The 27,034-nt window shown below is 44.8% G+C and overlaps 1 protein-coding gene across 4 annotated transcripts in view; it reads left to right on the top strand.

Moving 5' to 3' along the window:
• The window catches only part of NRP2 (neuropilin 2), a 115,523-nt gene that overhangs the window by 8,540 nt on the left and 79,949 nt on the right, over positions 1-27,034 (top strand). For all 4 annotated transcript variants that reach the window (XM_064373116.1, XM_064373115.1, XM_064373117.1 and 1 more), the window contains 2 exons: positions 6,408-6,585; positions 26,095-26,276. In XM_064373116.1, the coding sequence (XP_064229186.1) occupies positions 6,408-6,585; positions 26,095-26,276 (360 nt within the window). The remainder of the gene's footprint in view (positions 1-6,407; positions 6,586-26,094; positions 26,277-27,034) is intronic.

The following is a 27,034-nucleotide window of genomic DNA, read 5'->3' as shown; positions in this document are numbered from 1 at the left end:
CAGAGTCTGTCCTATCTAGTGATAATTTTGATGTGCCTTTAATCACTTCTTAATCGATTAATTCACCAAATCTCAATGAGTCTGACTTTTGGGAAAGGCTCTGGTTTGATCCTGTAAGGCTTGCCAAAGATAGATCAGCAAGGAGTCATGACTTCAAGTTGCTGGTGGCTCAGTAGAATGGATGAGGCCTTAGGGAACTCTCAGACATCTCAGAAGATGCTAAAGAGCTTCAGCCTCTCAGATGCAGAGAAGAGAAAGATTACTCCTCGTATGGGAGAGGAAGAAAAGCAGGGGTGGCCTGGAGTGAGAGGATAGGCGGGATTTAGAACAGGGAGAAGGGGAGGGTGTGAGTAGAGCAATGGATGCTGGGTTTATTTGGGGAACACTCAGAAGCTGTAGTTTAGAATGTATGGTGGCAAATAATTGCAAACAAGGTTAGAAATAATAGCTTGGGCTCAATTCAAGGCCCAAATTGCTAGGCAAAGAGGTTTGGGTTTCACTTGCTAACCAACGGGGAGCCATTGATGTTTCAACATAAGCTTCAGTTAATCAAAATAAATGAAGAAAATATTATATTACCTTTTTTTCTCCTTTGTTTTTTGGAGAGACCTTAGAATTATTCTTCTGTTTCCTTCCCCAAATGTCTGCTAAAATGGTCAGGAATTGTAATCCCAGATCTCTCATCAATGGCATCAAAATTGCATTTGCAATGAGGGCTGGAAAAGAGCGGACATAAATATAAACTAATGACATTATATTGGCTGCCCTATTGGAATTGCATTTGTTTATGATATAAGATGACAAATAACAAGGTTACCACAGGTGGCATGATTCGAGGTCAGGAGAGGTAATTGCATCAAACTTACATTTTACGGATTAAATGAGGCTTCATTTTTAGAATCCAGATTGAGGGGAGAGATGTTCAAAAGGCCCTGTTTCCAGACCCAATGTCCAGTTTCTCCTAAGTTAATTCATTGGAGGTGTTTTAAGAGAGGGAATGTGCTTTGTTCCTTATTTGTTTCCGAACTCATATGCTGGCTTCCTCCCCTGCTCTCTGCTTCCTTCTCTGCTTCCCTCCTTGATGGCCCTTTTATTCAGATTTTGAACTTTATCATTGCAAAAGTTCAGAAGGATTTCCATTTGCTGTGCCTTCAGGAGTGCATCATTCACTGCCACCAGTCTCCATAAATTGAGTAGATTGCATCCCTTCCCGGTCGCCTTAGGAAGTGGTCAAACAGCCACATTCCTAGGCTGATGGATTGGCTCATTTCTTCCCAGCTTAAGCCAAGATACAGATTTTATGAGACTGTCTTGTGACAGGCTGAAGTCGCTTTGAATAAAACAAAATCCAGCCTCAGCTCACAGAAATAACTCTTAAAAAGCAGCTTATCCTAGGTTGGTAAGCAAAATTTGGTTAAAACCCTGAGCCAAGGCCTTAGATGATCTGGGTGAGGGATTTGAAGACTCCTTTTGGTTTTCCTTCTCATGCATCACAGTTGTTGACATGCTCACACACAGAACTGTGTATCCATAATATTTATAAATATGCAGCCACAGGCTCAGTTACAAAAAGAAACTCATGTTAGTAGACCTAATGTGATTAAAGGAGACATTTGAACTCTCCGTAATGCAAGACAGACATGTTCATCTGAAGAATCCTGCAGTTTCGTTTCAGGCTTACCAAGCAGACAGAACAGAGTTAGCACCTTGAATAAATGTCTTATTGTTTAGGAGGGTAGAGAATCTTTTGAATTTTTGGCTCAATCTATGGGTTATGGGACTTTTTCCCCACCTCATTATATGGGCTTTAGATTTTAGCACTGGAACTGACCTTTCAAATCACTCTTCTCATTCTATAGATGAGAAAGCAAAGGCTCAGAGTTGTCTACTAACTTACCCAAGGTCACACAGCTTGCTAGTAGTGAGACCAGACTTGATTACTAGGCTTTTACGTCCTGCTCCAGTGCTATTTCCAATGAACTGCCCTGGTGGAGTAAGTTAAGTGACAAGGTGACAACCTCCTTTCTTTTAAAGTAGAAGAAAGAGTTTCTTCCTTGCCTTGCTACCAATAATTAAATGAAAACAATGCTGTGGAAATAGGGACAAGATGGGATTATGCTGTGGATGAAGAATAAATTGTAAAGTAAATGTAGTGTATTATTTTCAGGGGAAATGAGACTGATTGCTTTTCTCCACTAAGTGTTCTCAGGTATACATAGGAAATAGATGTCTCCTAATCCTCTGCTCTTTCTCTTTCCCATGGCATTTTAAAGTAACAGGGAATCGAGATGCCCCATTTAGAGGGTTTCAAACCATGATCCAGCAGGGCTTGCAGAGAAGCCCCTCCGAGCTGCGGGCAGGGACTAGGAGGCCTGGACTCTACACTGCTTCTGGCCACCTCCCTTTGATTTTCTTTGTACATTAGAGGTCTAGGTAGAGTTTTCTTCAAGAAAAAAAAAAGCACTTCAAAAAAAATAAATAAATTTGAAAGCTACACACCTAATTCAGTCCATTCATTGAATTAGTTTGCGAAGCTGAGCCCCAGAAAGGTCAAAGTGAGTGAGTTAAGAGCTGGGTGCCATCTCCCGTCTTTCTGCCTATGTCGATCCCTCCCTCTCCTGGTAACCCAGTCCCATTACCCCAGACTCACCTTTTACAACTGGACCCTGTATCCCACATCCATCCAGTGGCCAAATTTCCCTGGTTTTGCCAAGGGCTCTCTCCTTCAGTTCAACTAAAGTAAGGGATCTGATTGGTCTTTTACCAAGCTGTTGTGAAATTAGCCATAGTAATCCGACTATTTAGAAAGTTCTCACTACAGTCAGGCTTCAGTATTTAGCAAACATTATTGTCAAGTTCAGGTTATATAGTGTTCTTTTAAAACAATGCCAACTAAATTTTTCTAGAAGGCAGGCCAGATTTTTACAAGATCTTCTTTTCCCATTCTTAATACTTCTTAAAAATTAAACATTCGCAATGAAAGTGAGTGGGTTCTGTAGGAAGATGAGTTCCTAAGTGAAGGTGTACAATATCCCTTTGCCTTTCCAGGGCTACGTTACCCAGGCAGTATCACAACAATACTTAAGAGAAAAAGAACAAGACAGAAAGAGTTTAAGACAAACTGATCTTTTACATTTCAAATAGAAACACCTAAGTAGTCATTAGAGGAGGAAAATCAGAACTTGGTGACCTCAGAACTTAGTGTTCTCTTTATTTCCAATTACATCTGGAGCTGTCACCTCATTCCTTTCAGCCTTGGGCCTTTCTCAGCCCTGGACCGGCTTATCCGGCAGGCTTCCCTCTCAGACGTAGGAGAAAACTGCTCTGCACAGTCCAAACCTGGGTTTTGCTATCTCTCTTTGGGTGATGAATTTGCCCCAGGTGAAAGGTATTCACGACATAGTTGCAGAATGAAGTCCTTTGTCAACTCACCAAACAGGCTCAGTAGCTCAAACTTTCACAGGGTCAATTTCCCCTCTGTATATGGAGATTGGCCTTAAGGGTTTTGCCCTTGAGTTCAACTCTCCTTTGGCTTAGCTTGACTCCTCCGAAACAGGACAGAAACCATGTATAAAGTTCATTTTTGAACACAATAAAGGCCTACAAAGTAATGGATGGTATAGCTCTTCAGAAGAAATTCTAGCTAATTTCTATTGGGACATGTTTGTATTTAAGAAATGTGTGTCCCCAACCCTAGAAATGAAAGATCAGTTATCAAGAGGAGATGAAGAATGATTAAGCGTGTTTTCTTTAAAATTTTTACTGATACGTTTCAAGAATTCTGTTCTCTCCAAGAAAAATAAAAACAGAAATTCTAGTGTTTATCTTCATGGATATATGTTTGTGCAAATGATGTGTGATATTTTATGAGAAGGTGTGAACGTGTGTACAGGACTAAAGTGTGAATTAATGATATGTATATGTTCTCGAAGTGTGTTCAATATCTATGTTTGTGTGTTTCTGAGTGTGAATGCAAGCCAAGCAAGAATGTGGGTTTATAAATTTGTGAAAATTGAAAAAGTTAACCACACACAACTGGGGCAGATGTTTCGGTGAGTTCTCTGATACTTCAATAAGTGCCTTGATTTTCTTCAGATAAAGAAAGGATAGTAAAACAGAAATGGATTACTCCTTTTTCTTTTGGTTTAACAGCAGAAAGTGCAGACTATCAGCTATGGGATATATATAGTTTACATTTTTTTTTGTAGTGGAGAATGATCACTTTTACTTTAGATGAAAAATGAAACCTTTGTGAAGAAGTTTCCCGTCTTTACTGCTGATCTGTGTGCCTGGTCTAATTACTAAAAGCCTAAACCTGGGAAGTGGGGAAATTGAGGGAGAAAAGTTCCTCTTTCAAGAGTAATTGGAGAGAAGTAGAGGAAGGGATGGGGAAAGGAGGGAGGGAGTGCGGGCGGGGAGAGTGGAGAGTATGTGGAAACCATAACAGTTACTAAACAGGAGCTCAGCTCAGGTTTCCTCTGATGAATTCCAAGGGAAAAAAGTGTGGTTTTGGGTGAGTTGGTGGCAGGGCTGCAGTTTTCTGCAAAATAGCTGGCAGAGAGCTGGAGCCAGTAGAAAATTCCCTCTTCTGCTAGTTGAGTAAGAGCAGCTGGTGATCCATCCTCACACCTCTGCCTTCTCAGAGGGCCACTCCGCCTGATTTTATATGCATAAGCCTGGACCAACGGGCTACAATTTGGCTGCCTAGGTGACATTGGGTTCCCAGCATAGATGAGTGGTGCGGGCACCTGGAAAGCCTATGGGTATTGGCTGCAGAGGAAATGGGCCTCACTGCTGGTCTCCTGTGGTCTGGGTGGGAGGGATGGGCCCATAGTCCTCATGGGTTGGGGTGGGTATAGGGTCATTAGGTAAGAAGATGATGTGCTGTCTACTAGCCTGAGGAAATGGCTGCTTTTGTTTTCCACCCAGTAGGAAATGGACTTGAATCCATTCAATTCTAGGCAGCTTAACATGGCACAGTTTGAGCTCCTGGAGGCTTGATGCCGGAAAGGCTACTTGTGTGGATTTGTGTCCCAACCACCCATGTGAAGCGTGCCCATCTTTTATGCATTTAAAGCCTGTCAGGCCAGTAATCTAAAGCAGAGGTCTGGGAGATAGTAATGCCAACAGACATGGGGAATAGTAAAGTGCACCTGTAGAGTTAAAAAATGCATGACCCGTTCCCTCAAAGAGTGAACACAGAAGAAAGACCCGTCCTGGAGGGCGGCTGCTGAGTCATAATACATAATTCACAGGCCCATGCTGCTCCATGCAGATGGCGATATTAAATCGTGATTGATGCTAAGAGACACACACATCTCAGGAAGGTCTCCGAGAGCCTTCTGAATATTTCTATGTCTCTTGTGCCTTCCCAGCTTCTGTTCTACTGTGGTATTTAAGCAAAACTCCCTATTTCCCAAGAATCCCTGCTGGGGATTGCAGAACTTTACTCCCAAATAGATGAGATTCCTCAAATGTCATCACCCACCTTTGCAGCCTTTGAAGGTGGCTCCCTTCCCTCCTGGGCCACATGAAGCTGTTTGCCTCCAGCCAGGCACTGCTGGTACAGGAAGCCAGCTCTTCCTGCAAATGACCAGTGTGGCCGGACAAAGCAGCAGCACACTCTGGTGGTGGTGACCAGGCAGGAGGGACAGTGGGCAGACAGCACACAAGAAACAGACATTCATTCAACACAAAGCACCTTTGTCGACTGGAGCTAGTAGATTCTCTAATACAGATTTTTCCATTTGGTGTATAATGAAATAATAAATCAAATTTGCGGTATATGTGGAATTAAATGTTTGGGGGTTTTGCTTTTTTTTTTTTTTTTCCTTAAAAAAAAAAAAAGGCTGCAATCACCCTCCAGGGCCTGTGCTGGCCCAAAGCTGAAAGTGCTTCCTCTGCACCACATGTAATTGTTGCCAGGCTCGCTTGTGGGTCGGCACCACAAAACCACCATTGTCAGTTCCCGGAGCCCTGGCTGCCGGCTGCCTGGGCTGGGCTGGGAGACACCGAGTCAAATGAAGGATTTATGAGATAAAGATAGAGATGGGAGGTTGAACGAGGAGAGGAAGATGGGCCAAGGAGGGGAGGCAGGAAAGTCAGGGAGGCATGTTGAGTTTGCAGTCCTCTTGTTTTTTTAATCGCAGACCATGTAATTGAGAATATTTATGGCCATGTTCTGAAATACTTTCATCTGTGTGTGTGTGTAGCCGGGTGGGTAGGGGGAGGGATGAGCTGGAATAATCTCTTCCACCGAATGAGTAAGTAGGTTAGTCTTCTGGACTGCCATAAAAGGTCTGTAAAATAGTTTTAATCAGACACTGGTACAGAAGAGAAGGAGGGAGTGGGGGGGAAGAAAGCTGCAGCATATGTGAAGTTCTTTGGGTTGTTGCATTCTCTTTCAGACCCACCGTGCGGAGGTCGTTTGAATTCCAAAGTTGCTGGCTACATCACCTCTCCTGGTTACCCCCAGGACTATCCCTCCCACCAGAACTGCGAGTGGATTGTTTACGCCCCCGACCCCAACCAGAAGATTGTCCTCAACTTCAACCCTCACTTTGAAATCGAGAAGCACGACTGCAAGTAAGCTCCGTCCTGTCCCCCTGTGTATCCTGTCCATGAGACGCACGTGCTCTACCCTCCACCCGGCTCTTGTCACTTCTAGCACGCAGTGGCAGCACCCCTCACCCCAAGACCTGCTGCTAACCAGTGGTGGATCCTGTCCCCAGAGGAAAACCTCAAGGGGACATTCCCTTTCCAGGGAAATAAAGGTGTGGTTGATCCCACAGTATGGTGGGAAAACCCTTCTTGAGTGAAAAGTAGAGAATATTAACCTACCTCCAAAGGCTGGCAGTGGAGGAGAATTTCCATGCGGTGGCAGGGGGTGGCCTACAAAACCTCACCGCTTGACTTTGGGGTTTACCTTCCACTTGGAGATCTACCCATTTCCAAGGCTGTTACATGTGTAAACCCTAACCGTTTCCTTAGTAAGATAGCAGCCGTATCCCCAAGTGGAGACTTTCTCTGCATCCAGCCACGCAGGATCAGCCTGTTACTTTATACAGTGGTAACTGGTTTCCTTATAGGAAAAAAAGGGGGGTAAAAAAATCAAAGTAGTTCTAAGACTCATATTGGTTCTTGATACCTGTGCTACACAAGTTAGAGTCTCAAAGTCAGTGTTAGGGATTTATTTAACAAACTCTGTTCTCATTGCATTACAAATATTAATCCATTTACTTTGTACACTGGGCTGGGAAGTTAGTGAGTGCTGTTATGATCTCCATTTTGCAAAAGAGAAAAGGGAAGCACAGAGAGGTTAGGTCAGTCACCCAACGTGACTCAGCTGGTCTTACAGCATTGGTTCTGCCACCCTGGAAATGTGTGGCTTAGGAACTCCCAAGTGGACATTTAGACACTTGTGAGTACTTTAGAAATGCCATGTTAACACCGAGGTCTCTAAAAGTTAAGGTTGGGAAGCAGGCAGCATTATCATGTCTGGAATGCAGATGTGCCTTTCACTGTCTACTGAGCTCCCCCTTAAAGTCTTTCCTCATTGGAATTAAAGTGAGAGTTTTTGTGCAGAAAAGAATATGCCAACAGTCATATTCTGCCCTAAATGTGTTGCTGTTACTCTGATAAGCGTTCAGTGCTCCCATGTGACTAATAAATTGTCTAAGCATTCCTTGCTATTAAGGCATTGCGAATACTGAAAAATTAATAAAGGGGCAAGCTGGCGGGACAGGTACCAGGGAGCAGGCAAAGCTCCCACAGGCCAGGTCTGGGCCAGATTTCCTCATGGAGGAAACAAGGCCCCTCTCTAACTAGTGCTAGACTGTGAGGCTCAGTGAATTGATGTCATTATTACCCTCCTAGGACTACTTTGCACCTACATAATGGTTTTCTCCTAACAAGAGGTAGTCTTTGTTGAAAATCAAAGGGTTCCCGGATAGATGCCTCATGTGACGAAGAGTCATAAGATGGAGTTTCTAATCCCACATCCACTCTTGACTCAACAGATGACATAGGGAAACTCATCAGTTCCTCTTTGTCTAAGTTACATGCGCACCCTGGATACATTTGCTCAGCATCCCAAGTCTTCTGATTCCCTGACAGTGAACTTGATCAAGAATTTCTGTTAGAAGAGCTTCTTTATAAGGGGTTTGGGGCCCTGATTCCTCTGGCTGGACTGCAGAAGGTTGGCACAAATGGAAGCATAATGCACAGAGAGCCTAGGTCTGAGCTCAGAGAAATTTGACTAAGCACCTCTCTCGACTGAGGGCCAAATTCTGTTATGCTTATGCCAGCAAATCTCCCAGGGAAATTGCCAAGAGGTCATCCTATGTATATTCATAGTGGCAGAGGGAGAAAGCATGGCTTTTGGAGAGAAAAACTTAGGAGCTAGTAAGTATGACTCGAAACATGTTGGGAAGGATGAAAAGCCAGAAAAGCATGCTCCTGGCCTGCTTTGGGCTGTGGGGTGCCCCTTCCATACACAGGACTCAGTCCCAGAGATGGGGAGAACTGAAGGTTGCCAGTGCCTCTGAGAAGGGAAAGAAGAAGGCATTGCCCTTGCTGGAGTTGGAGTGGGGGAAGCAGTGATTTACAGGGGTATCTTCTGGCTTATCATCCTCGCTAAATTACTTCCTGTTTTTCTCCTCATTCCATGACCTTATGTGTCTGGTTTGAACCTAAAACGTGAGGGAGGTCAGAAAAAAATCTTTCTGGGATCTGTTTCCCCCAGTGCCAAACTGTCAGAGAGGCTCTGTTAGGATTAAGCCTCATCCACCTAACTTTGTCATTAATTCTCTGTTCCTCCCCACTTTTCTCCTCTACTCCCCATTTCTCTTTCTCTCTCTAGTTAGTTTGTATTTAGAAAGACACATCTGGTTTTCTCAGCCTCTCATTCTTCAAGGTATTTCTGACATTTCCCCTGGCCATTTGCATTTGCAATAAATGGGCTTGCCCTCCCCACTGCCTTGTTTTACTTTCTTGTGAAAGGAACAATTAATCTAATTGAAGTCCTGGAAGTTCTGTCTTGTTCTGGCTCTCCTACTGTCTTCCTTACTGCATTTTCATTCCAAGGGAGCTCCTGGGTTTGGAAAGCACTCACTATCCAAGGAAATTAGCCTGCTTTCTCCTTTTATTTTGGGTGCATGCTTCAAATTGGATTTGGCTCTGCAGGCCTATAAGGTGGATACTTCCCAAACGAAAACTGCCTGGGCTGGCCTTCCAATCACAGAGCACAGCAGCAACGCCCCAGCAAAAAGGGGAACTGAGCAAGACAGTCAGGAGAAGCAGCCAGCCTAGCTGTGGAGAAAGAGCGGTAGTCGGCACGCCCAGCCTCGTGTTTGCCCAAGTTCTTCCTATGTGCTGGGTTAACCGCAAAGATTGCCCCGAGGCCTGAAAACAGGGCCATGATATGAAATTATTTATCCTGGGCTGTGGCCCCTGGGCCCTTGGCTTTCTGTATACTTTGAAATCTACATCCCAAAGGTTGAGACGGTTGCTGAGTCAACTGCAGACAGACCTTTTCTCCTAACCGTTGCTTATTATTAACTTTGTTCCATTGAAGCTTGCTGTGTGCTTGGAAAATTTCACTCACAAGCCACAGCTTTGCCTGACTCAGTGCAATCCAAGGCCACCATCTCTGGTGAACTTCCCTTGACTCCTCCCTCCAGGCACTTGTAGAAATGCAAATCCTGGGCACCCACAGGCTGTTTGGGGACCTGTGTAGAAGCTGTGGGCAGAAACCAGAGGCCGCTGTGGCACTGCCGGACTCCTGCGGCCTAAGGACAAAAGGGCAAGACTCCGGGCTGTCTGGGCAAACAGAGGGAAGCCATTTTATTTCCCAGGAGTGGAGGATGCTAGGATGTTGCGGCTCCGGCAGACAGAGGCCTTTCGCTTGAGTCATCAGCCAACAGACTGAATGTTATGGTTTTAGAAACCCATACACAAAGTTGAGTGGTTTTTTCCATTTCTAAAATTTAAAATGTATACATTTTTAAAAACACCCACCTCCATATGATACATAGCTTGTTGAAGAGTTCAGAAACAGGATCAGCACCCACCCCATCCCAGAGGTTCAAATAAAACCAAAACTAAGAGGCTGGACCCTTTTAAGAATTGGTAATTTCTACCTGTAATCCCAGCATTTTGGGAGGCCGAGGCAGGCAGGTCACCTGAGGTCAGGAGTTCAAGACCAGCCTGGTCAACATGGTGACACCCCATCTCTACTAAAAATACAAAAAAATTAGCCAGGCTTTGTGGTGCACACCTGTAATTCCAGCTACTCTGGAGGCTGAGGCAGGAGAATCACTTGAATCTGGGAGGCAGAGGTTGCAGTGAGCCGAGGTTGCGCCACTGCATTCAGGCCTGAGCAAAAGAGTGAGACTTTGTCTCAGAAAAAAAAAAAAAGAATTGGCAATTTCTAGATGGGTATCTTGATGGGTCTCAGAAAATGCAAAAGGCACTAGCAAGAAATGAAAGAACGTTCTTAGGCTAAAAACCTCTTAAGGAAGTCTACCTAAATGGTTTTATGTGCTATGCTCAGCACAGCAGTATCTCATTTACTGCATATCATTGAAGAATGACATTCTATTTAGGTGAAATGTCCAGAAACTGAAATATCCACCTTTAAAGTTCTTTAGAAAAGAACTTTAAAGAGTTCCAAAAGTTCTTTAAAGGATTTCTGATCAAGAACATTCTAAATCATGTGCTGCACTTCCCCGTCTTTTTAAAACCTACATTGAGAGGAGTCAACTTTTTCTTGATGACTCAGGCTTCACTTTTGTGACAGCAACCAGGTAATGCCATATTTGGAATAGGCAGATTTAGATTTGAATTTTTATTGACCTTTTAAACTTCCCAGGCCTCAGGTTCCTCATCTGCAAAGCTGTCATAATCATAAATATTTTGCAAGATTGCTCTGCCTTTTTATGTAGATGCCCAATAAATTAGCAACTGTGTTAGCATCATTGGACTTTGTCACGGGACAGTTTGGGACTATTTTCTATCAATCCTCCTGCTTTCACATCCTGTTACGAGTATGCCTGCCTCCTAGAGCCTTCCCCTTCTGACTTGTTTTTGCTTTTTTATTGGGTTATCAGTTTTGCTTGAGGAGCCCTTGCTGTCTGTTGGGAAGTTTGGGTTCTGGGATCTAAGCTTCGCCCAAGCCAGTGCAATCCCAAGGCCAGCATTTCCAGCTAGCTTCAGCCAGCCAAGCTTGCAGCAGAGTTAGGACTGGGGAGATATCCCAAAGTGACAAAGTGTAAGAGCAACAGAGGATGGAGTTCTCAGCAGCAGCGTGTAGTAGCTCATAATCTTTTCTTCTGAGCTCCCCACATCCTCATATTCTGCATATTTAAGGTTTTGGATATTTGGCCTCTAAGTATCCTAGATAAACAAGGCGCTCTTGTGTTTATTTACAGCCAGAGGGGTCCTCTATCTCTTAGAAGATGTGTCTGTTTCTCCCAAAGTAAGAGATGATATCTTAGAAAGGTAGCAGTTTCCTAGTTGAAAACCTGATCATAGTAAAACAGAGGGATCAGACCAGACCTCAGTCATTGCCCCTCCCCACTCAGCCAGCAGTGTTTCCCTGTGCTCAGTAAACACCCTTCATTCCCTGCAAATAACCAAACATAGTCTTACATCTGCGTGAGCCCCCTGAGTTCCCAGGGCTCCAGTCCTCCTTCCCCGCCCTCCGCGGTGTCCAGCTGCACGCTCCTGTCTTCCTCCCCTGAGTTTCCTTGCTTCCTGCAGTTCTCTCTTATCAGCCCCTACTCTGAACTCCCAGAGCACTTGGTGTTGCCTGAGTCAGTTGCTTTTTTGTTCATATGTGGTCATCTTGAGTTTTCAGCATGTAAATTCTGCAAGCGCATGAACCATGCACTTCATATCTAACTCCTATGGCGCCTGTCTAGGAGGGTGCTAGGCAGGTGTGTGCAGGTGATACAGTGATATTTTTACATTGGAGATGCCAAGCAATAAGTTAGCATGAGCTGAATCTGTATTGGAAGGCAGACAGATCTGTTTTCCCCATTTGTCCATCTGGGGATATGACGTAATCTCAGGGGGTAGGACATAGGCCATGAATGTCACTAACCAATTTGGGACATGAGTCTCTCACCAACAAAGAGGCAATAGACCATTCATTCATTCATCAGGAAATAGTTATTAAACAACTACTATGTGCTAAGCACATATGTAGTATTGGGAATACAGTGATGAATAAATCATATTCTTTTCCCTATAGTTGCTGTTACTCTTTCCATTTTACAGATGAAGAAACTTGGGCTCAAAAAAGTTAAGCAACTGGCCCAAGATTCCACTCTCATAGGTAGCAGAGAAGAGTTTTGAAGCCAGATACCCTAGTTTTCAAACTGTGCTTTACTCTTATACTCCCTACCTCCCCCACATCATGCATTTGGCTGGGGACATGATACGGACCTGTTATGTCGTTCCACAGCATCCAGGTCCAGCCTAGGCTGGGAAGATCAAGGAAGGCTCCCTGGAGGAGGTGATGCCTATACAAATTCTGAAGAAGTTGGCCAGGCAGAAGGGGAGTGTGTTTGGCTGGTGTCACAGGCAGATAGCAGCATGCTCAAAGACAAGATGCCTTCAGGAACCAAAATAAATGAACATGCCTGAACCCAATTTCTTAACCAGTGAGCATTATAAAGGTAGAGTAAAAGGGGCTGTCCTTATGAATTGCTAACACAAACCATTTTCCCAGTGAAGAGGTGCCTGAGCAATACTATTTAATTGTATTTCCTGACCAGGCAACCTCTGGTCAGGAAGCAGGATATGGGGACTCTCTGCTGTCCCCACATTCCCTGTCCCATTGTAGGATCTCTGCAGCCTCATACCCCATGTCAAAGGACCCCCCAGTAGAATGCCTGAAAGTGGGGTTTGGCCTGGGAAAGTCCAGGTAACACTTCAAATTAAGCTCCTCTTGTCAATTTACTGCTACACAAGACTTTCTGAATCCAAATCTCTTTCCTATGCATAGAGGGCAGGAGGCCAGATTGCCCAGTGGGAGGTGTGGCTTCAGCTGGTGTCCCTTGGAGTCTGAAAAGCCAGCAAAGCATAGCGAGAATTCTCTGTGGTTCCAGAGGGTGCCTTGTGCTTGCTGAGGAGAGGCCATTGGTTTGATTACTCATGACATTATTACTGACATTATTATTTACTGCCTGCCCAACCACAGAAATATTCTGATTCCCCTAAGGAACCAGTGAGCAGTAATACTTTTCTGTATTGCAACATTCCTCCTAATGACAGAAACAGCTCCGCTTCCAGGTACGCGGTGGAGAAATGGGAGCAGCTGGCCGCTGCCCCTGCACTTACCAACCTTGACCAGGGGGTCCACCCAGCAACTCCACCTCGCCCATGGATCAGGGAAGAACAACTCACAGATTGTTCCCCTCCTCTTACCAAGGTTAAAGAGCAGCTGGAATTACTTTGGGCAGTTTGTTTTTAAAAATGAGTGTTGCAATTGTAACTGTCTCAATGCAAGCTTCGCTGTGGATGCCCTTCTTAACAATGTGCTTTATCTTTTGACTGAGAAAATCACTTGAGATTTGATCATGCGCAATCCCCCTTGTTCTGCCTCTCAACCCTGGCACCTTCTCCGAACCCAGAGATCCCAGAGGGCCAGCATCTCACCCCATGTAACTCCATGTAATTCTCCCATCTAATTACACCGGCTGAGAGTCTGTCTTAAGAAATTCAGTGGGAGCTCCAGATGTGGAGGGGATAAAGAAGAGATGGAAATATACCAAGTAAAGAAATTAGATTTTTCTAAAAACGGATTTGTGTATTTTCCTGGAGTCATGAGTCCTATAGAAAAAAAATGTATATCCTTTGTGTTTTGTCCTTTTTAGTGGCAAAGGGATTTAAGCCTTTGGATTAAGAGAAACTCAAAAGATAATTTAATTCCATCCTTATACTTCTGCCTAGATAAATCATTCTAGAAAAAAAAAAAAAAACATATCAGCTGCCCTTGTCTTTCCTACCAGAAAAGAGCTTCCGTAATCGTCCTTCATCATGGGACCGCGTGCCTCACAACTCATTTCAGCTGATTGCAGAGTAGATGGTTGTATTTAATTTACATAATCAAAATTTTATTCCTAGAAGGAGAATCCCTGAAAAATGTTAGCCAAGTCAAAATAAAATTTTCTAAAAAGAAGAAGAAAACAGAAAAGGAGAAAGAAAGAAATGTGAGTTGGGCTGAGGTTTGTGAGGGCAGCAGAAAATGAAAATCCACATGACTTTTTTATACCTTTTTTCGAGCTGTGTAGCCAAGCATCTTGGCAGTCTCTAATATTTTTCTACTCCGTCCCATTGGGGACTCAACTGTATGTTTGTGGAGGAACTCTCAGTTAGACAACAACAGCAGACATTTATTGAGCTCTTGCCAGACGTCCGGTCTTACTCTAAGAGCTTTCCATGTTTAACCTCCACAACCGGTACTAGTACTACTATTATTCCCACTTAACAGATAGAAATACTGAGGCCCTGAGAGATCACACAGATAGTAATCGTCAGGCTGGGTGTGAAGCCAGGCGGGCTAAAGCTGCCTTCGTATACCTGTGTCAATCTACTTGGAGCTGTCATCTGCCGTCCCAGTGCCTAGGTATTTAGGGCCTCTGATTCTTTAGATATCCTTGACAAGCCTTTTCTTTGCCTCTTCCTGCCATGCAGTCACCTCCGGATACCAGCGGGGCAGTCAAGGAGAGAGATCTCTTTCTGTGACTTTAAATCCAAGTCGGAGGCCTGACTCTCAGTTCCTCTCTCTCTCTGCCTTCCTGTCATCTGCCTCCTACTCCCCCAATCCCCCCAGCCCCGCTCACCATCCTCTTCAAATTCCCTGCCATCCTCACCACCACCTTCACTCTCCATCTGGAGTCCAAAGATGTGAGGGCCAGTAATAGAGTGTCAGCGGAAGTAATTGATTCCTCACACCGAGAGAATTCTCCTGCCTTTAGTGTCAATGGAGCTGAACCAGAGTCTTGGAGGGTGAGCGAGACATGTAAACAGTCCATGGCCGAGCTGTCAGGACGAAGTCAGACACACCGGAGAGTGAGCGAGGGGGGAAATGGTGGAACAAATAATTGTTTTATTGGAAAGGAAAGGAGTAAATAATATTTCAGCCCAGGAATTGGCAGTTTGAAAGAGACGGCTGAGAGCTAGGAGCAGGAGGATTCGTGATGCAGGTTTTAATGGAAGAGATTTTCTTTGTCTCAAGGTAGGAGGTTTCATCCCTACAACCCCCCCTCTCCCATTATCATCATTATTATCATTAAAATAATTACCGTAACAATTACAGTTGATGAGACCTCAGGTTTATAGAGCACCTTTCATCTAAAAGTTCAAAGCGATTTATCTGTGTCATCTTTTAAGAGTGGTAGGAGGGTAGGAAAGTATAATTTTGGGGGGTCATCTGCTGGAAAACTGACATCCAAGCACATACAGGATTTAGTCTAAGCAGGTCAGGCTGCTGGGTTAGATGTTGGGGTACTGAGTTATCGTCTGGGGGCCTTCCCTGTTGTACTCTTCCCTGCCTGGGCCCTTAACCACATGTGGCTCTTAATGCCCATCCCTGGCACTGGTGCCTCCTCTCATGCTGCCAGGGCCCCCACTGCTGGCTACAATATTGTAGCCAACCAGTCAGAAGCTCTGTGCGCAAAACAAACAGCCTGCTTATGGCTGTGGGATGAATAAAGATCCTTCAAGGTCTGACTCACACTGCTCCCATCCTGCCCAGAGACTTCCTGTAATCTGGTTCCCTTGCTTGTAGAAGCTCATGTCCTTTCTAAACATCTTTCTTCATGATCTTATGAGGCTCTAGCCGGGAGCACCCAACATTCCCAAATGCTTCCTTCCTCCACCCCTAACAACCCCTGACCTGTTCTCTGGGGAAAGGAGGTGAGTGCTTTAACATGCCTCACGTGGCGCAGGCTGCCTTTGTAGCATGATGCTTCAGAATACAGCTGTCGAGAGCATAGTCACAAGCGGAAGCAGTTCCAGCTGACTGGCCTCTGAGTGCTAGATTCAGGATTTCCACCCCTGCGTGGCAGCAGCCCCTTCCTGCTTGGACATTAGAGCAGGCCCGTCATTTCCACACCATGGTGCTCTTTGTACAGTAGTGACAAGTTTGCCCCTGGAGCCAGGAGAAGCTCCAAGCTCTGTAACCTGAAGCTCCAAGTAAATGAACTCTAAAAGGGGGGCCCATCACACCTGCCACCTACTCCCAAACTGGCCCCTACTTGGATTTCTGCATGGCACATTTTGCAGATGAGTTTTGCATCTTCCAAGTTTTGTTAGGGAGGCTGGATGCCAGCAAAGGGGAAGAGAAAAATGATATGGAGCCTAAATCCCTGAAAAAACAAAAAGGACTTTTCTCTTGCCGTGATGGATTCCCTGGTGCCCGGTACACTTCCGTTCCCAGCAGGCTACCATTTTTCAAGCAGATGGGGAAGTTATGATTTGCTTTCACAATTGGATCCCCCAGGAGCCAGGATTCGCGAACACCTATTTCAGAGGGAAATGTTCACCCTGCCGAGTGAAGGGACACTGCCAGCGCACTGGGGGCCCTGGATGCTGTGCTCTGATGCCCTTCAGTGGTCACACGTGCAGGCAGCCCCACCAGGCACAAAGGCATGATCCTTGTTCCCTTTTGTCAAATGAGGCAAACTGAGGCATGCAAGCGTGACTGACCCAGGCCAGCACAGGAAAATTTAGTGAGTCCCGGCTCTGCTGGGATTCACCTTTACATCCAAGCCCCCACCTGCTAGTGCCGCTGCTGCCGCTGAGGAAAACAGAAATGGGCAAAAATCGTGGACCACTGTTCCTTTGCACTCTGGTATCATTCCAGAATGCTAGCAAGGGGTCCTTTAAGCTGCGGAAGGTGAGGATTTTATAGACACAGAGCAGACCAACGAAAGACCCAACACTCACGCTGAAAGCAGCCTGCCCCAAAGCCTTCAGCTTCGCATTGGCACCGGTTGCCTAGAAAACCATTCCCTACATAAGCAAACGTGTTTCATCCAGGTGGCCTCCAGTGTGTGTGCTGGTGCAGAAGCAGAGCAGACCGGTGACCACACGGCCTCAGGAAATGTGCCTTGCTGTCCAGCCAGGTCAGCAAGGGAAGCAGTGTTCACCCAATGGATCAGGGCAGAAGTGGGGGAGGCTTTGTTGTGTGCCCTTAATTCTCTGAAAGTTCACCTTGAGGGTGACTTATCAGACGCGCTGTCTGCAGCGGCCTCCTTCTTCACATCGGGAAGCGTTCTTGGCAGCCCTCTCCACGAGGAACAAAGAGATTGGCGGGGCCCTCGCCATCCTCACAGAGCCTCCGCAGAAAAAGAGCCAATCATTATAAATAGATGTTATTAGTCATTTCCATTCTCTTGCCTTCAAGGTTTTTTGGAATAATTCCTTCAGTTTGTTTTGGGTTATTCTCTCTACGTACTTCCTTTGGTGGGTGGTCAGACTTCCTCTCTTCTGAAGCACCCTGGTGACCCTGGTTGTGAGGGGACTGTGGATAAAGAAGCTCAAAATATCAGAGATTTGTGGTGAGAAGAAATGAAGGAAGAAAATGCAACTGCAAACAGCCACTATTAAAAAGGCACTTGGTACCGATGCAGATACACAAACAAACACAGAGTGTGGAAACTGTTTGAGCCCTTGGAGTTAAACAGCAAGTAAGAATGACAGCAGCAATGACAACAATGGCTACTCATTGAGCACGTGTTGCATGCCAGGCACTGTGCGGACCCACTGATGTGCATTAACTCACCAGCCTCTTGGGAGGTTGAGTACCTTGCTATCCAAGACACAGCAGATGGAGGACGGGTGGTTTTCAACACAGCCTGGGCTTAGAAACACAAGTTTGAAAGAAAATCTCAAAAACTCAAGTGTCTGAAGCACTGTTGATGGATTTTTTAGAAACTCAGCCCCAAGAAGGGGGGCATTGAGGCAAGAAGGGGGACACTGAGGCTGCCTCTAACTGTGCTTTTCATTTTATCTTCCTCTGTCTGGCTCCCAAGGTGTCATGTGTGTGTAACTCTTCTCTTCTCCACAACCACTATCCTGTTTTGTTGAACACTGGTAATAAAAAAAATAGCCAGGGTCTCTCGGGCGCTTCCTAAGGCATCTGGCACTGTGCTGGGCCTGCGTGTACCTTCGCAATCCCGCCACCATCCCCAAAGGTGGAGACTGTTATTATGTCCATTTTGTAGATGATGAAACTGAAACTCAAAGAGGTTAAATACCTTGCCTACCGTCACACCGCAAGCAAGTGCCAGAAACTAGATGGGTCTGTCCACAAAGCCCACATGCTACCCTTCCCAGATTACACAACACCCTGTTAGACAAGTATGTTTCAGTTAACAGTAATTTAACATTTCTTTCGTCACAAATGTCTTCCCTATAAAAACATGCCTACACACTAATACAGAATTTCAGCAAACAATGATAGAACTTCCCCAGCCCACTTACACTTGTGTGTGGGCCCTAGCAGAAATTCATGCATTTAAGAATATGTGCTCTAGATGATAGTTTAAGAGCTTATAAATATTCGGGATGCTGCTTCCACACTCTGTGGGCCATATGTTCACATATGGATATATATGTGCTCATAAAAATACTGCACTTACAAAGATTAACGTTATCCCATCGAACTCTTACAAGCTAGATTTCTGCTGGGTGAGTCTTAAAACCATGGATTCCAAATCCGCTCACTTTTCTTGTTGGTAATTTGTCTATTAATTTTAGTAAGTCCTTCAGCCTTGTTTAAACAGAAAAACTATATAGAAAGAGCAAGATTCAGTTAAGTCTCTTATGTACCTTATGCACATTTTGTGGAAACCTGAGGCCATAAGGATTCTTTACACCTGGAATCTGCTGATGCTACTGAGCTATGACAATCTAGCATTTTCATTGCCTGCAAATCTTCATCCCACAGAGAGATAAAGGGATGAAGGGCAGGTCTCTGTGCCCTGGAGTTTGACTACTTGGGTTCAAAGCCCCCTCTGACCTTTCCTCCTCATGTGACCTTGGGCAAGTCACTAAACCTCTCAGAACCTCAATGTCTGCATCTGCAAACAGATGGTAATTGTAATGGGGCCTAGTTTGGATGAAATGAGAATTAAATGAAATAATATCTGAACCGAGGGCCTGGCCTATAGTAAATGCTCAATAAAATGTGACGAGTTTGCAGATATACCAGCTTCTTTGTAAATAGGTGGTATAGATGAAAGGTGGAAATTCAAGGAAATGAGCTTTACTTAAAGTAAGCTGCCTTCTCCATAAAGCCTGGGTGATTGTACTGAGCCCAGGGAGCAGGTGGCCTGGCTTCAGGCCTCAACCAACCAGAGACCTCAGCACTGTGCAGACCTGCCTTGCAGCCTCTTAGGCATCAGGCAGCTTCTTTGCTGGGAAGCTGTTTGTGACAGTGCTGTTTTTTCCTTGTAATTTCCTCGCAGGTTTTAATGTAAGGATTAATAAGACAGGGTTTGTAGATGTCTTTGAGCCTCCTGGAAGAAAGGCACTCCAGGAGGTGATAAATTCTCTGGCCTGGATAATCTACTCATGAAATATGGAACTTTGAAAGTGTGAGAAAAATCTCAAATCACTTTGACAGCATTTTAATTATAGTTGATTTGTTTGCCGCTAATAGTGAAAATGCTGTCAGCATGATTTGAGATGTTTCTTCCACTCAAAATGTTATATTTCGTGTTTTTGAGTCACAAGGCAACATTTTGGTTTTCAGATACAACCAGAATAGCTCAGTAAATGTGTTGGGGCACAAAGGCAGAGAGTACAAAATGGATCAGACTCCACGGAAAGCGTCATCGTAGCATGCATTCTTCTTAACATGGAACACCAGCCTCAAGTCCCTTATTCATTTACGTTTATTTACTCAAGTGAATGAGACCTCCTACTTGCTAGGCACCAAGCAAGCGTCATAAATTCAGCAGTGAAGAGGCAAGGTCCTTGCCCTGATGATGCTTATTTCTACTGCAGGAGACAGATCATAAACAAATAAGTATACTGAAAAGACCTTTCTAGATTATGATCATAGCTATGAAAGAAGTGAGAGGATGGTGAGGTAGAAAATAAGGGTATGCCTTGGGCTCAGTACAATCACCCAGCCCTTATCAAGAAGTCAGCTCACTGTCAGGTCAGATTTTTTTAAGTAAATTTCATTTCCTTGAATTTCTGCCTTTCATCTGTACCACCCATTTTCTAAGAAGCTGATATATCTGCAAACTGGTCACATTTTATTGAGAATTTACTATGGGCCAGGCCCGCAGTTTGGATATTATTTTATTTAATCCTTATTTCATCCAAACCAGACCGTGTTACAATTACCATCCATTTGCAGATACAGACATTGAGGCTCTGAGAGGTTTAGTGACTTGCCCAAGGTCATACGAGGAGAAAAGGTCAGAGGGAGGCTTTGAACCCAAGTAGTCAAACTCCAGGGCACAGAGACCTGCCCTTCCTCCCTTTGTCTCTTTATGGGATGAAGATCCGAGGGCAATAAAGACACCAGACTGTCATAGCACAATAGCATCAGTAGGTACCAGGTGTAAAATCCTTATAGCCTTTGTTAGATTTCCACAAAATGGACATAAGGTATGTAAGAAACTTAACAGAATCTTGCTCTTTTGATATAGTTGCTCTGTTTAAACAAGGCTGAACTGAAGGACTTGCCAGCAGGCTTCTCTGAGGAGGTAACATTTCCACTTAAGCCTGAAGGATGAGCAACACCCAGCCCTGGAAAACACTAACAGAACACTATTGCCGGGCGTGGTGGCTCATGCCTGTAATCCCAGCACTTTGCAAGGCCGAGGCGGGTGGATCACCTGAGGCCAGGAGTTCGAGACCAGCCTGGCCAACATGGTGAAACACCGTCTCTACTAAAAATACAAAAATTAGCCGAGTGTAGTAGTGGGTGCCTGTAAGCCCAGCTACTTGGGAGGCTGAGGCAAGAGTCTTGAACCTGGGAGGCAGAGGTTGCCGTGAGCCAGTATCGAGATCACACCACTGCCCTCCAGCCTGGGGGACAGAGTGAGACTCTTCCTACCAAAAAAATAGAAATAAAAATAAAGAGTATTGCAGGCAGAGGAAAGAACACTTGCAAAGTCCCTGGAGTTGGAAAGAGTGGAAAGAGCTCACCATGTACATTTTATGATGTGAGTAGTGTGAAAGGAGGCTTCGCTTGATCGGCAGAGGTTATGATATCAGAACTTGGGCACATAGACGTTCTGATACATAAACCCAAATCCCATAGAAGGGGTGTAGTATTCTTCCTCGGAGGACCTCGGTACTCCAGCTTCGATACCGAAATCCCCTTGCAAGTGGTTCTGTGTGGCATCCCTAAAGTTGGATTCTGACAAGGGCCAGACGTTTCCGTGCCCTGAGAGAAGGACCTCAGCTTGGTGGATCTTCCAGCACAGCCTCCATTGACTAAACCAGCCTTTGGTTCCCTGCTGGGAAGTGTCAAGCGTGGAGACAGTTACGGAAACTAGGAAGCCCTTTTTCATGTTTGCCTAGTAATGAGAGGAAGAGATGAGATTGTTGCTTTTTCATATCTCTCCCGTGGACTCTTAAAATTAACTTCACTGTCAAAATTTCCCATGGCCCAAATGTAGGTTTGGGGAGAGAAACAGAAGACTTTGAAGTTGAGAAAGAAAGTAGAGAAAGCATTCTCTAGACAAATGCTCACCCTGCAGATGTCAGACTCTGTGAGGAGACAAGTAAAAAGGCACTCGGGGAACCATTTTAGAGAAAATAAAGAACTGGGAGTAGAGATGGCTACTTCAGCTCAGGAAAAGAATAAATAAAACAATACAAGGTAGTATTAAAGCTTTGAAAGGAATTTTTTCATTTAGGAGAGATTATAAATAATGAAATGCAAACACTCTAGTTAATATGTCTGTTCCCTGGTTTATGTTGCCTTCTGGAAAACGAGTGATACGTTCTAAGAGGAGCGGCTTTTCAAGTCATCCCACTTGGCCCTCGTTAGGGTGAGCTCTGAGTCTGTACCACAGATTCCTTTACCAAACACTGGTTATTAGACACTGGATGCAAAGCCGTATTTATTCCAAGGCCAGAAACTTCCTAAGCCTCTGCCTAACGCTTCACAAATGAACCTGACAACACTGAAATTTCTAAGGAGATTTACTCCAGCTGTAGCAAATCCCTCATAATAAAAAATTTCCCCAAATGAGTCAGTCACACAGGAGGTAAATGAGACATTCTGTATGAAGTCAGCATGCCATTTGGAGTGTGCCCTTTATATAAAAGGCCCAGCCAGAAGACCATGTGGTTAAGTGGAGCTTGTCCACAGGGCAGAACCAGAACACTGGAGCGGGGAGGATGTCAGCTGCCGAATTGTAACTTCGTGTCACTTCCCTTCAAGAAAATCTTATAGGAAAATCTAGTTTTTCAAAGAAGTTCAAGTAAGGTTTGCTGATTATTTCCTTCACAAAAGGATTCACCAGAGGGGTCCTTTAACCAACAAGCTCAGAGAAAAACTTTATAGTATGACTGGATTATACGAAACTTTTTCAAAAATGCATCCCTTCTCTCTCTGTGTGTGTAGCTACGTAAGGAGGTAGTTGTTGCAGGCAGCATTACAAGAAGCGATTTGGGGCGGTCTATATCCGTTGAGTAAATTGAGGCAAGCTTGCAACAGTGGCATTTGTTGGGCAGCCCTGCTTCATTGCTGATTCTGTTAATCCCCTAAATGACTCCATGGGTGATTAGGCAACCAGATAAACCCTCTCGCTTCTGATGAACAAGCCAGTGGGATGTCAGGGCCTCTCTTTGTCTTTCCTAGAGAAATTGGCAACACAAAGACTGGAACTATCTGGTGGTCCTTTTCAAAAAAGTTTAAAAAAGTATTTATTGAATGTGGGTCATGTCCCTGGCACTGTTCTAGGTGTCCTGACCTACCATATCTCATTTAGTCCTCACTCCGGTTCTGTGACATGGACGATGATGATGGTGATGATGATGAACTTACTTCTACATCTGCTAAATCATCAGAGCTGGATTCTTTTACAAAGAAGAAAGTAAAAATTACCAATTATCCCCCCACCCATGTCTCTCGCCATTGTTAATATTTTAGTAGATAGTCTTTCAGACTTCCTCTGTATGTTTATGTAAGAAAATGTATGTATACCTTTTAAAACATGCTTTTTAAAAATGTCCTTTTTAAAAAGTTAACAGTATAGCATGAACATTTTTCCATAAAAATAAAAAAATCTAGACCTGCAGACTATTGATTGTAGCAACAGAGTATTCCATTTTATAAATATCCCAGCTGGATTTACCCTCGCTCTAGGCTGGGCTTTGAAACTATTTATAAGCAAAATATCCTCCCACTTTTTATATTTTTTCAAAATATATGCACAAAGATGCATGTGCATCTTTGCACAGTTGTCTGATTATTTTCTTAGCAAAAATTCCTAGCAGTAGGATTGCTGGATTGATGGCTATGTACATATTAACTTTTGTCACATTTCACCAAAATGCTTTCCAAAACGTTTGAACAGATTTCCATTCCTGCTAATACTGCCCCTCTGCTCATTCATTCCATCTCTTAGACAGGGTCACTTCTCTCTGTGACTCAGCCTCCTCGCTTTTGAAATGGGTGTGAGAATACAACAAATCACAGTTTTAGTACACACTGAGTGCCAGACTATGTACTAACACTTTATATAGATTAGATTTTGTTATTTAAGTCTCACCCCCAACCCTAGGAGAAGATTGGAATATCTCTACTTTATTCTTCCCGCCACCCCCATTTCTGAGGCTCAGAAAGGTTCAGTAACTTGCCTGAGGTCACCCAGCTAAAAAGTGGCCAAGCTGGGGTACAAGCCCAGCTCTGCCTGCTTCTGGGACTGGGACTCTTGCACCCAGGTCCCTGCATTTCTTAGTCCAGATGAGTTTTCTGATTAACGAACATGGATGGCAGAGCCTCTCAACCTTTGTGCGCATTGCCAGGGCATCACCATTGCTCACAGGAATGTGTCTGTCCAGCAGAGCTTGCCTCAGTGTGAAAGTAGCAAGGAAGGGTTTTAAAAAAGATCTGGGGAGTCTTCCCTGAGAACTAAGCATCTTTTCACTTTTGTTTTGGAAATGAGAAAGCACGTTTTCAAAGTCAGCACCATCTCCCACGCTGCAATCACAGACCTAAACAGATTCCCCGACATTCACAGCCTTCTCAATCTGTGACCATCTCTCCATTTCTCCCTGGGGGGTGAAACTGCCTTTTTGACTTCTCCAAATTCCAAGGAGCTGCAGCGGTTCTTTTTACAGTGTGGGAGTCCAGCCCTGTGGGGTCTAAGAATGAATTAATCCTGGTCCACTCCTTCTTATACTTCCTTTACAGGCCTATTATTTGAAAGTGGCTAAGTAACATAGCTCCTGGGGGCTGAAGTGAGGCCTCAGGCCTCCCCAGCTCACATCAGCCCCTCCCGCAGGCAGCCGGCAACCCCAGATCCTTGTGTGTGACAGGAACCATTGGCAGGCACATCCCAGAGAAGGGTGCATTCCTAGTCCTCTCTTTACCTGCGAGGAAGAGATTTCTTAAGTGTGCTTTAACAGGTTGATGCAAAATATATAAACAGAAAGGGACGGAGAGGGAGATGGATGGTTTTCAGTAAATAATGGTGCCTCGGCCAGCAGTTGGAAGGGAGCTGGTGGGGAGGAAGTTTCCCACCTAAGCAGTTGTGACAGTAGTATTAACTGGGATCCCAGAAAGCAAGCACAAACACACCACAGTGAGGACTGCCAGAGCACATACCGGGGCTGGAAAATGTGTGTCTGTCAAGATAAAACGGTACATTATGTTTGCACTGTTCCGTGGACCAAGCTAAGGGTCTTTGAGGTGCTTTCTCCCCAGCCCTGGCCAGTTTGACTCTACCTGAAATGAGCACAGGCTTCAGGAGGGCAGCCTGCCCTGCCTCTCACTGAGGCTAATAGTTGTGTGCACGTAGACGCTGGGCCCCTCAAGACTTAGCCCTGCTTTTAGAGAAAAGTTTTTATTGCCTTATCTAATATGAGGCTGATTCCTTCTAAGAACACGTGTTGACTAGAGGCTGCTGATGTGAACCTCACACTTAGGGAGGTCGGCGCCCCACGGTGGGGTGTCTTTGTCACTAACAATTAAAGAAGGGATGGCCCAGGGAAAATTGAAACAGAGGGCTGGAGGGAAATGGAGAAATAAACAGATATCTCTGAAACATCCCCGGTGTGCTTGGCACAGTACCTAGCCCCTTACGTATATATTTTTTTTTGCATTCCACCTCTTCCCCAACCTTGTGGAGTGGATTTTATTTTATTATTATTATTATATATTTTTTTGAGATGGAGTCTCGCTCTGTCACCCAGGCTGCAGTGCAGTGGTGCTATCTCAGCACACTGCAACCGCCACCTCCCAGGTTCAAGCAAATCTCCTGCCTCAGCCTCCCTAGTAGCTTGAACTATAGGCTCACACCACCATGCCCAGCTTATTTTTGTATTTTTAGTAGAGACCGAGTTTCACCATGTCGGCCAGGCAGGTCTCGAACTCCTGACCTCAGAAGGTCCACCCGCCTTGGCCTCCCAAAGTGCTGGGATTACAAGCATGAGCCACCTCACCCAGCCCCCTGGAGTATTTTTATCCTCATCTTACAGATGAAGAAATTGATGCTCAAAGGGGTTCAGCTACTTGCAATGTCACAGAGCTAAGAAGGTGAGACTAAGATTCTGAGAGAGCATAATGGAAATAAAAATGGTGCTATTGAAGGAAGAAAAAAATGTGTTTTGTGATATTTGATAGAATGATGCTCCTGCTCTTAGGTGGGCAAGAGATAAGGCCTTCCAGCCATGTGCTTATTCATTCTGTGGCTTTCACAAAGCACAACAACTTCCAGTATCTCTGTTTGCCAGTCTGTACAAGCAGACATAAGTGCCCTTCGCTTATCCATCTGAAACACCTGAACGTCTGTAAATGAATAGAGAGACATAAGCAGGAGCAACACAGTGGTCCTTCTCATGTCCTTCAAGTGATCTCTTCTTGTCTGTGCCATCCCTACCCAGGTATGACTTTATCGAGATTCGGGACGGGGATAGTGAATCCGCAGACCTCCTGGGCAAGCACTGTGGGAACATCGCCCCACCCACCATCATCTCCTCGGGCTCCATGCTCTACATCAAGTTCACCTCTGACTACGCCCGGCAGGGGGCAGGATTCTCTCTTCGCTATGAGATCTTCAAGACAGGTCAGTGTGGTCACACATAGGGGCTGGCCGGGAGATGGGCGTCTTAGAGAAGGAGGGACAGCACCCAGTGGGCTGAGGCAGTGGGTAAGGGTGACAGTGTTATCCAGCTTGAACATGGTGAGAGGTTCAAGGTGAACCCAGAGTCATCCTGAGAAGAGGAGCCAGCTCAGGTTATCTACCAGCTTAAGCGGGCAGGCTGCAGAGTTGTGGGGGGAGGGGGGAGCAGAACAGCCATTGTCTGTGGTATTAGCACCAGACAAATAGAAAAACACTTCTTGAAAGTACCTGATTTTTGTGTGGTTTTTTTTTTAATCAAAATAATCTTCATGAGAAAAAGCAAAACTCTGATGACTTCCTCACCATTACTTCATGGTCTAATGTTGCCTTTATTTGGAACTACATAGGGCTGAGGACAGAATCTTTTTGTTGTTTAGAGTCTCTAAATATCTTGCCATGGCCTCCCAAATGGGGTCACACCATAGCTTTTAAATTAAAATAAGGCTCCTAGAAATTCCCTTGGCAGTCCATGTTACCACCTCTCCATTGAACCACTACTCTCTAAATGCCGACGAACTTGACTCCCTGAAAAGCAGTCAAAAAGACAACAGAAAAAGAGGCAGAAGGCACTGCACTTGCTGTAAGTTGGCTGATTTCCATCAGGTCCCCCTTAGATTACTTTAGGCCCTGAGACTATGGGCCAGCACTCATTTCCAAAACTAAATACAGTAGACTTTTATTCGCAAGACCCTACTTCATCA

The sequence above is a fragment of the Aotus nancymaae genome, unplaced genomic scaffold (assembly GCF_030222135.1).
Source record: "Aotus nancymaae isolate 86718 unplaced genomic scaffold, 86718_ANA_hifiasm-v0.15.2.pri h1tg000008l, whole genome shotgun sequence".
In the NCBI taxonomy this organism is placed as follows: Eukaryota; Metazoa; Chordata; class Mammalia; order Primates; family Aotidae; genus Aotus; species Aotus nancymaae.
This window is presented reverse-complemented; position numbering and strand designations above follow the sequence as displayed.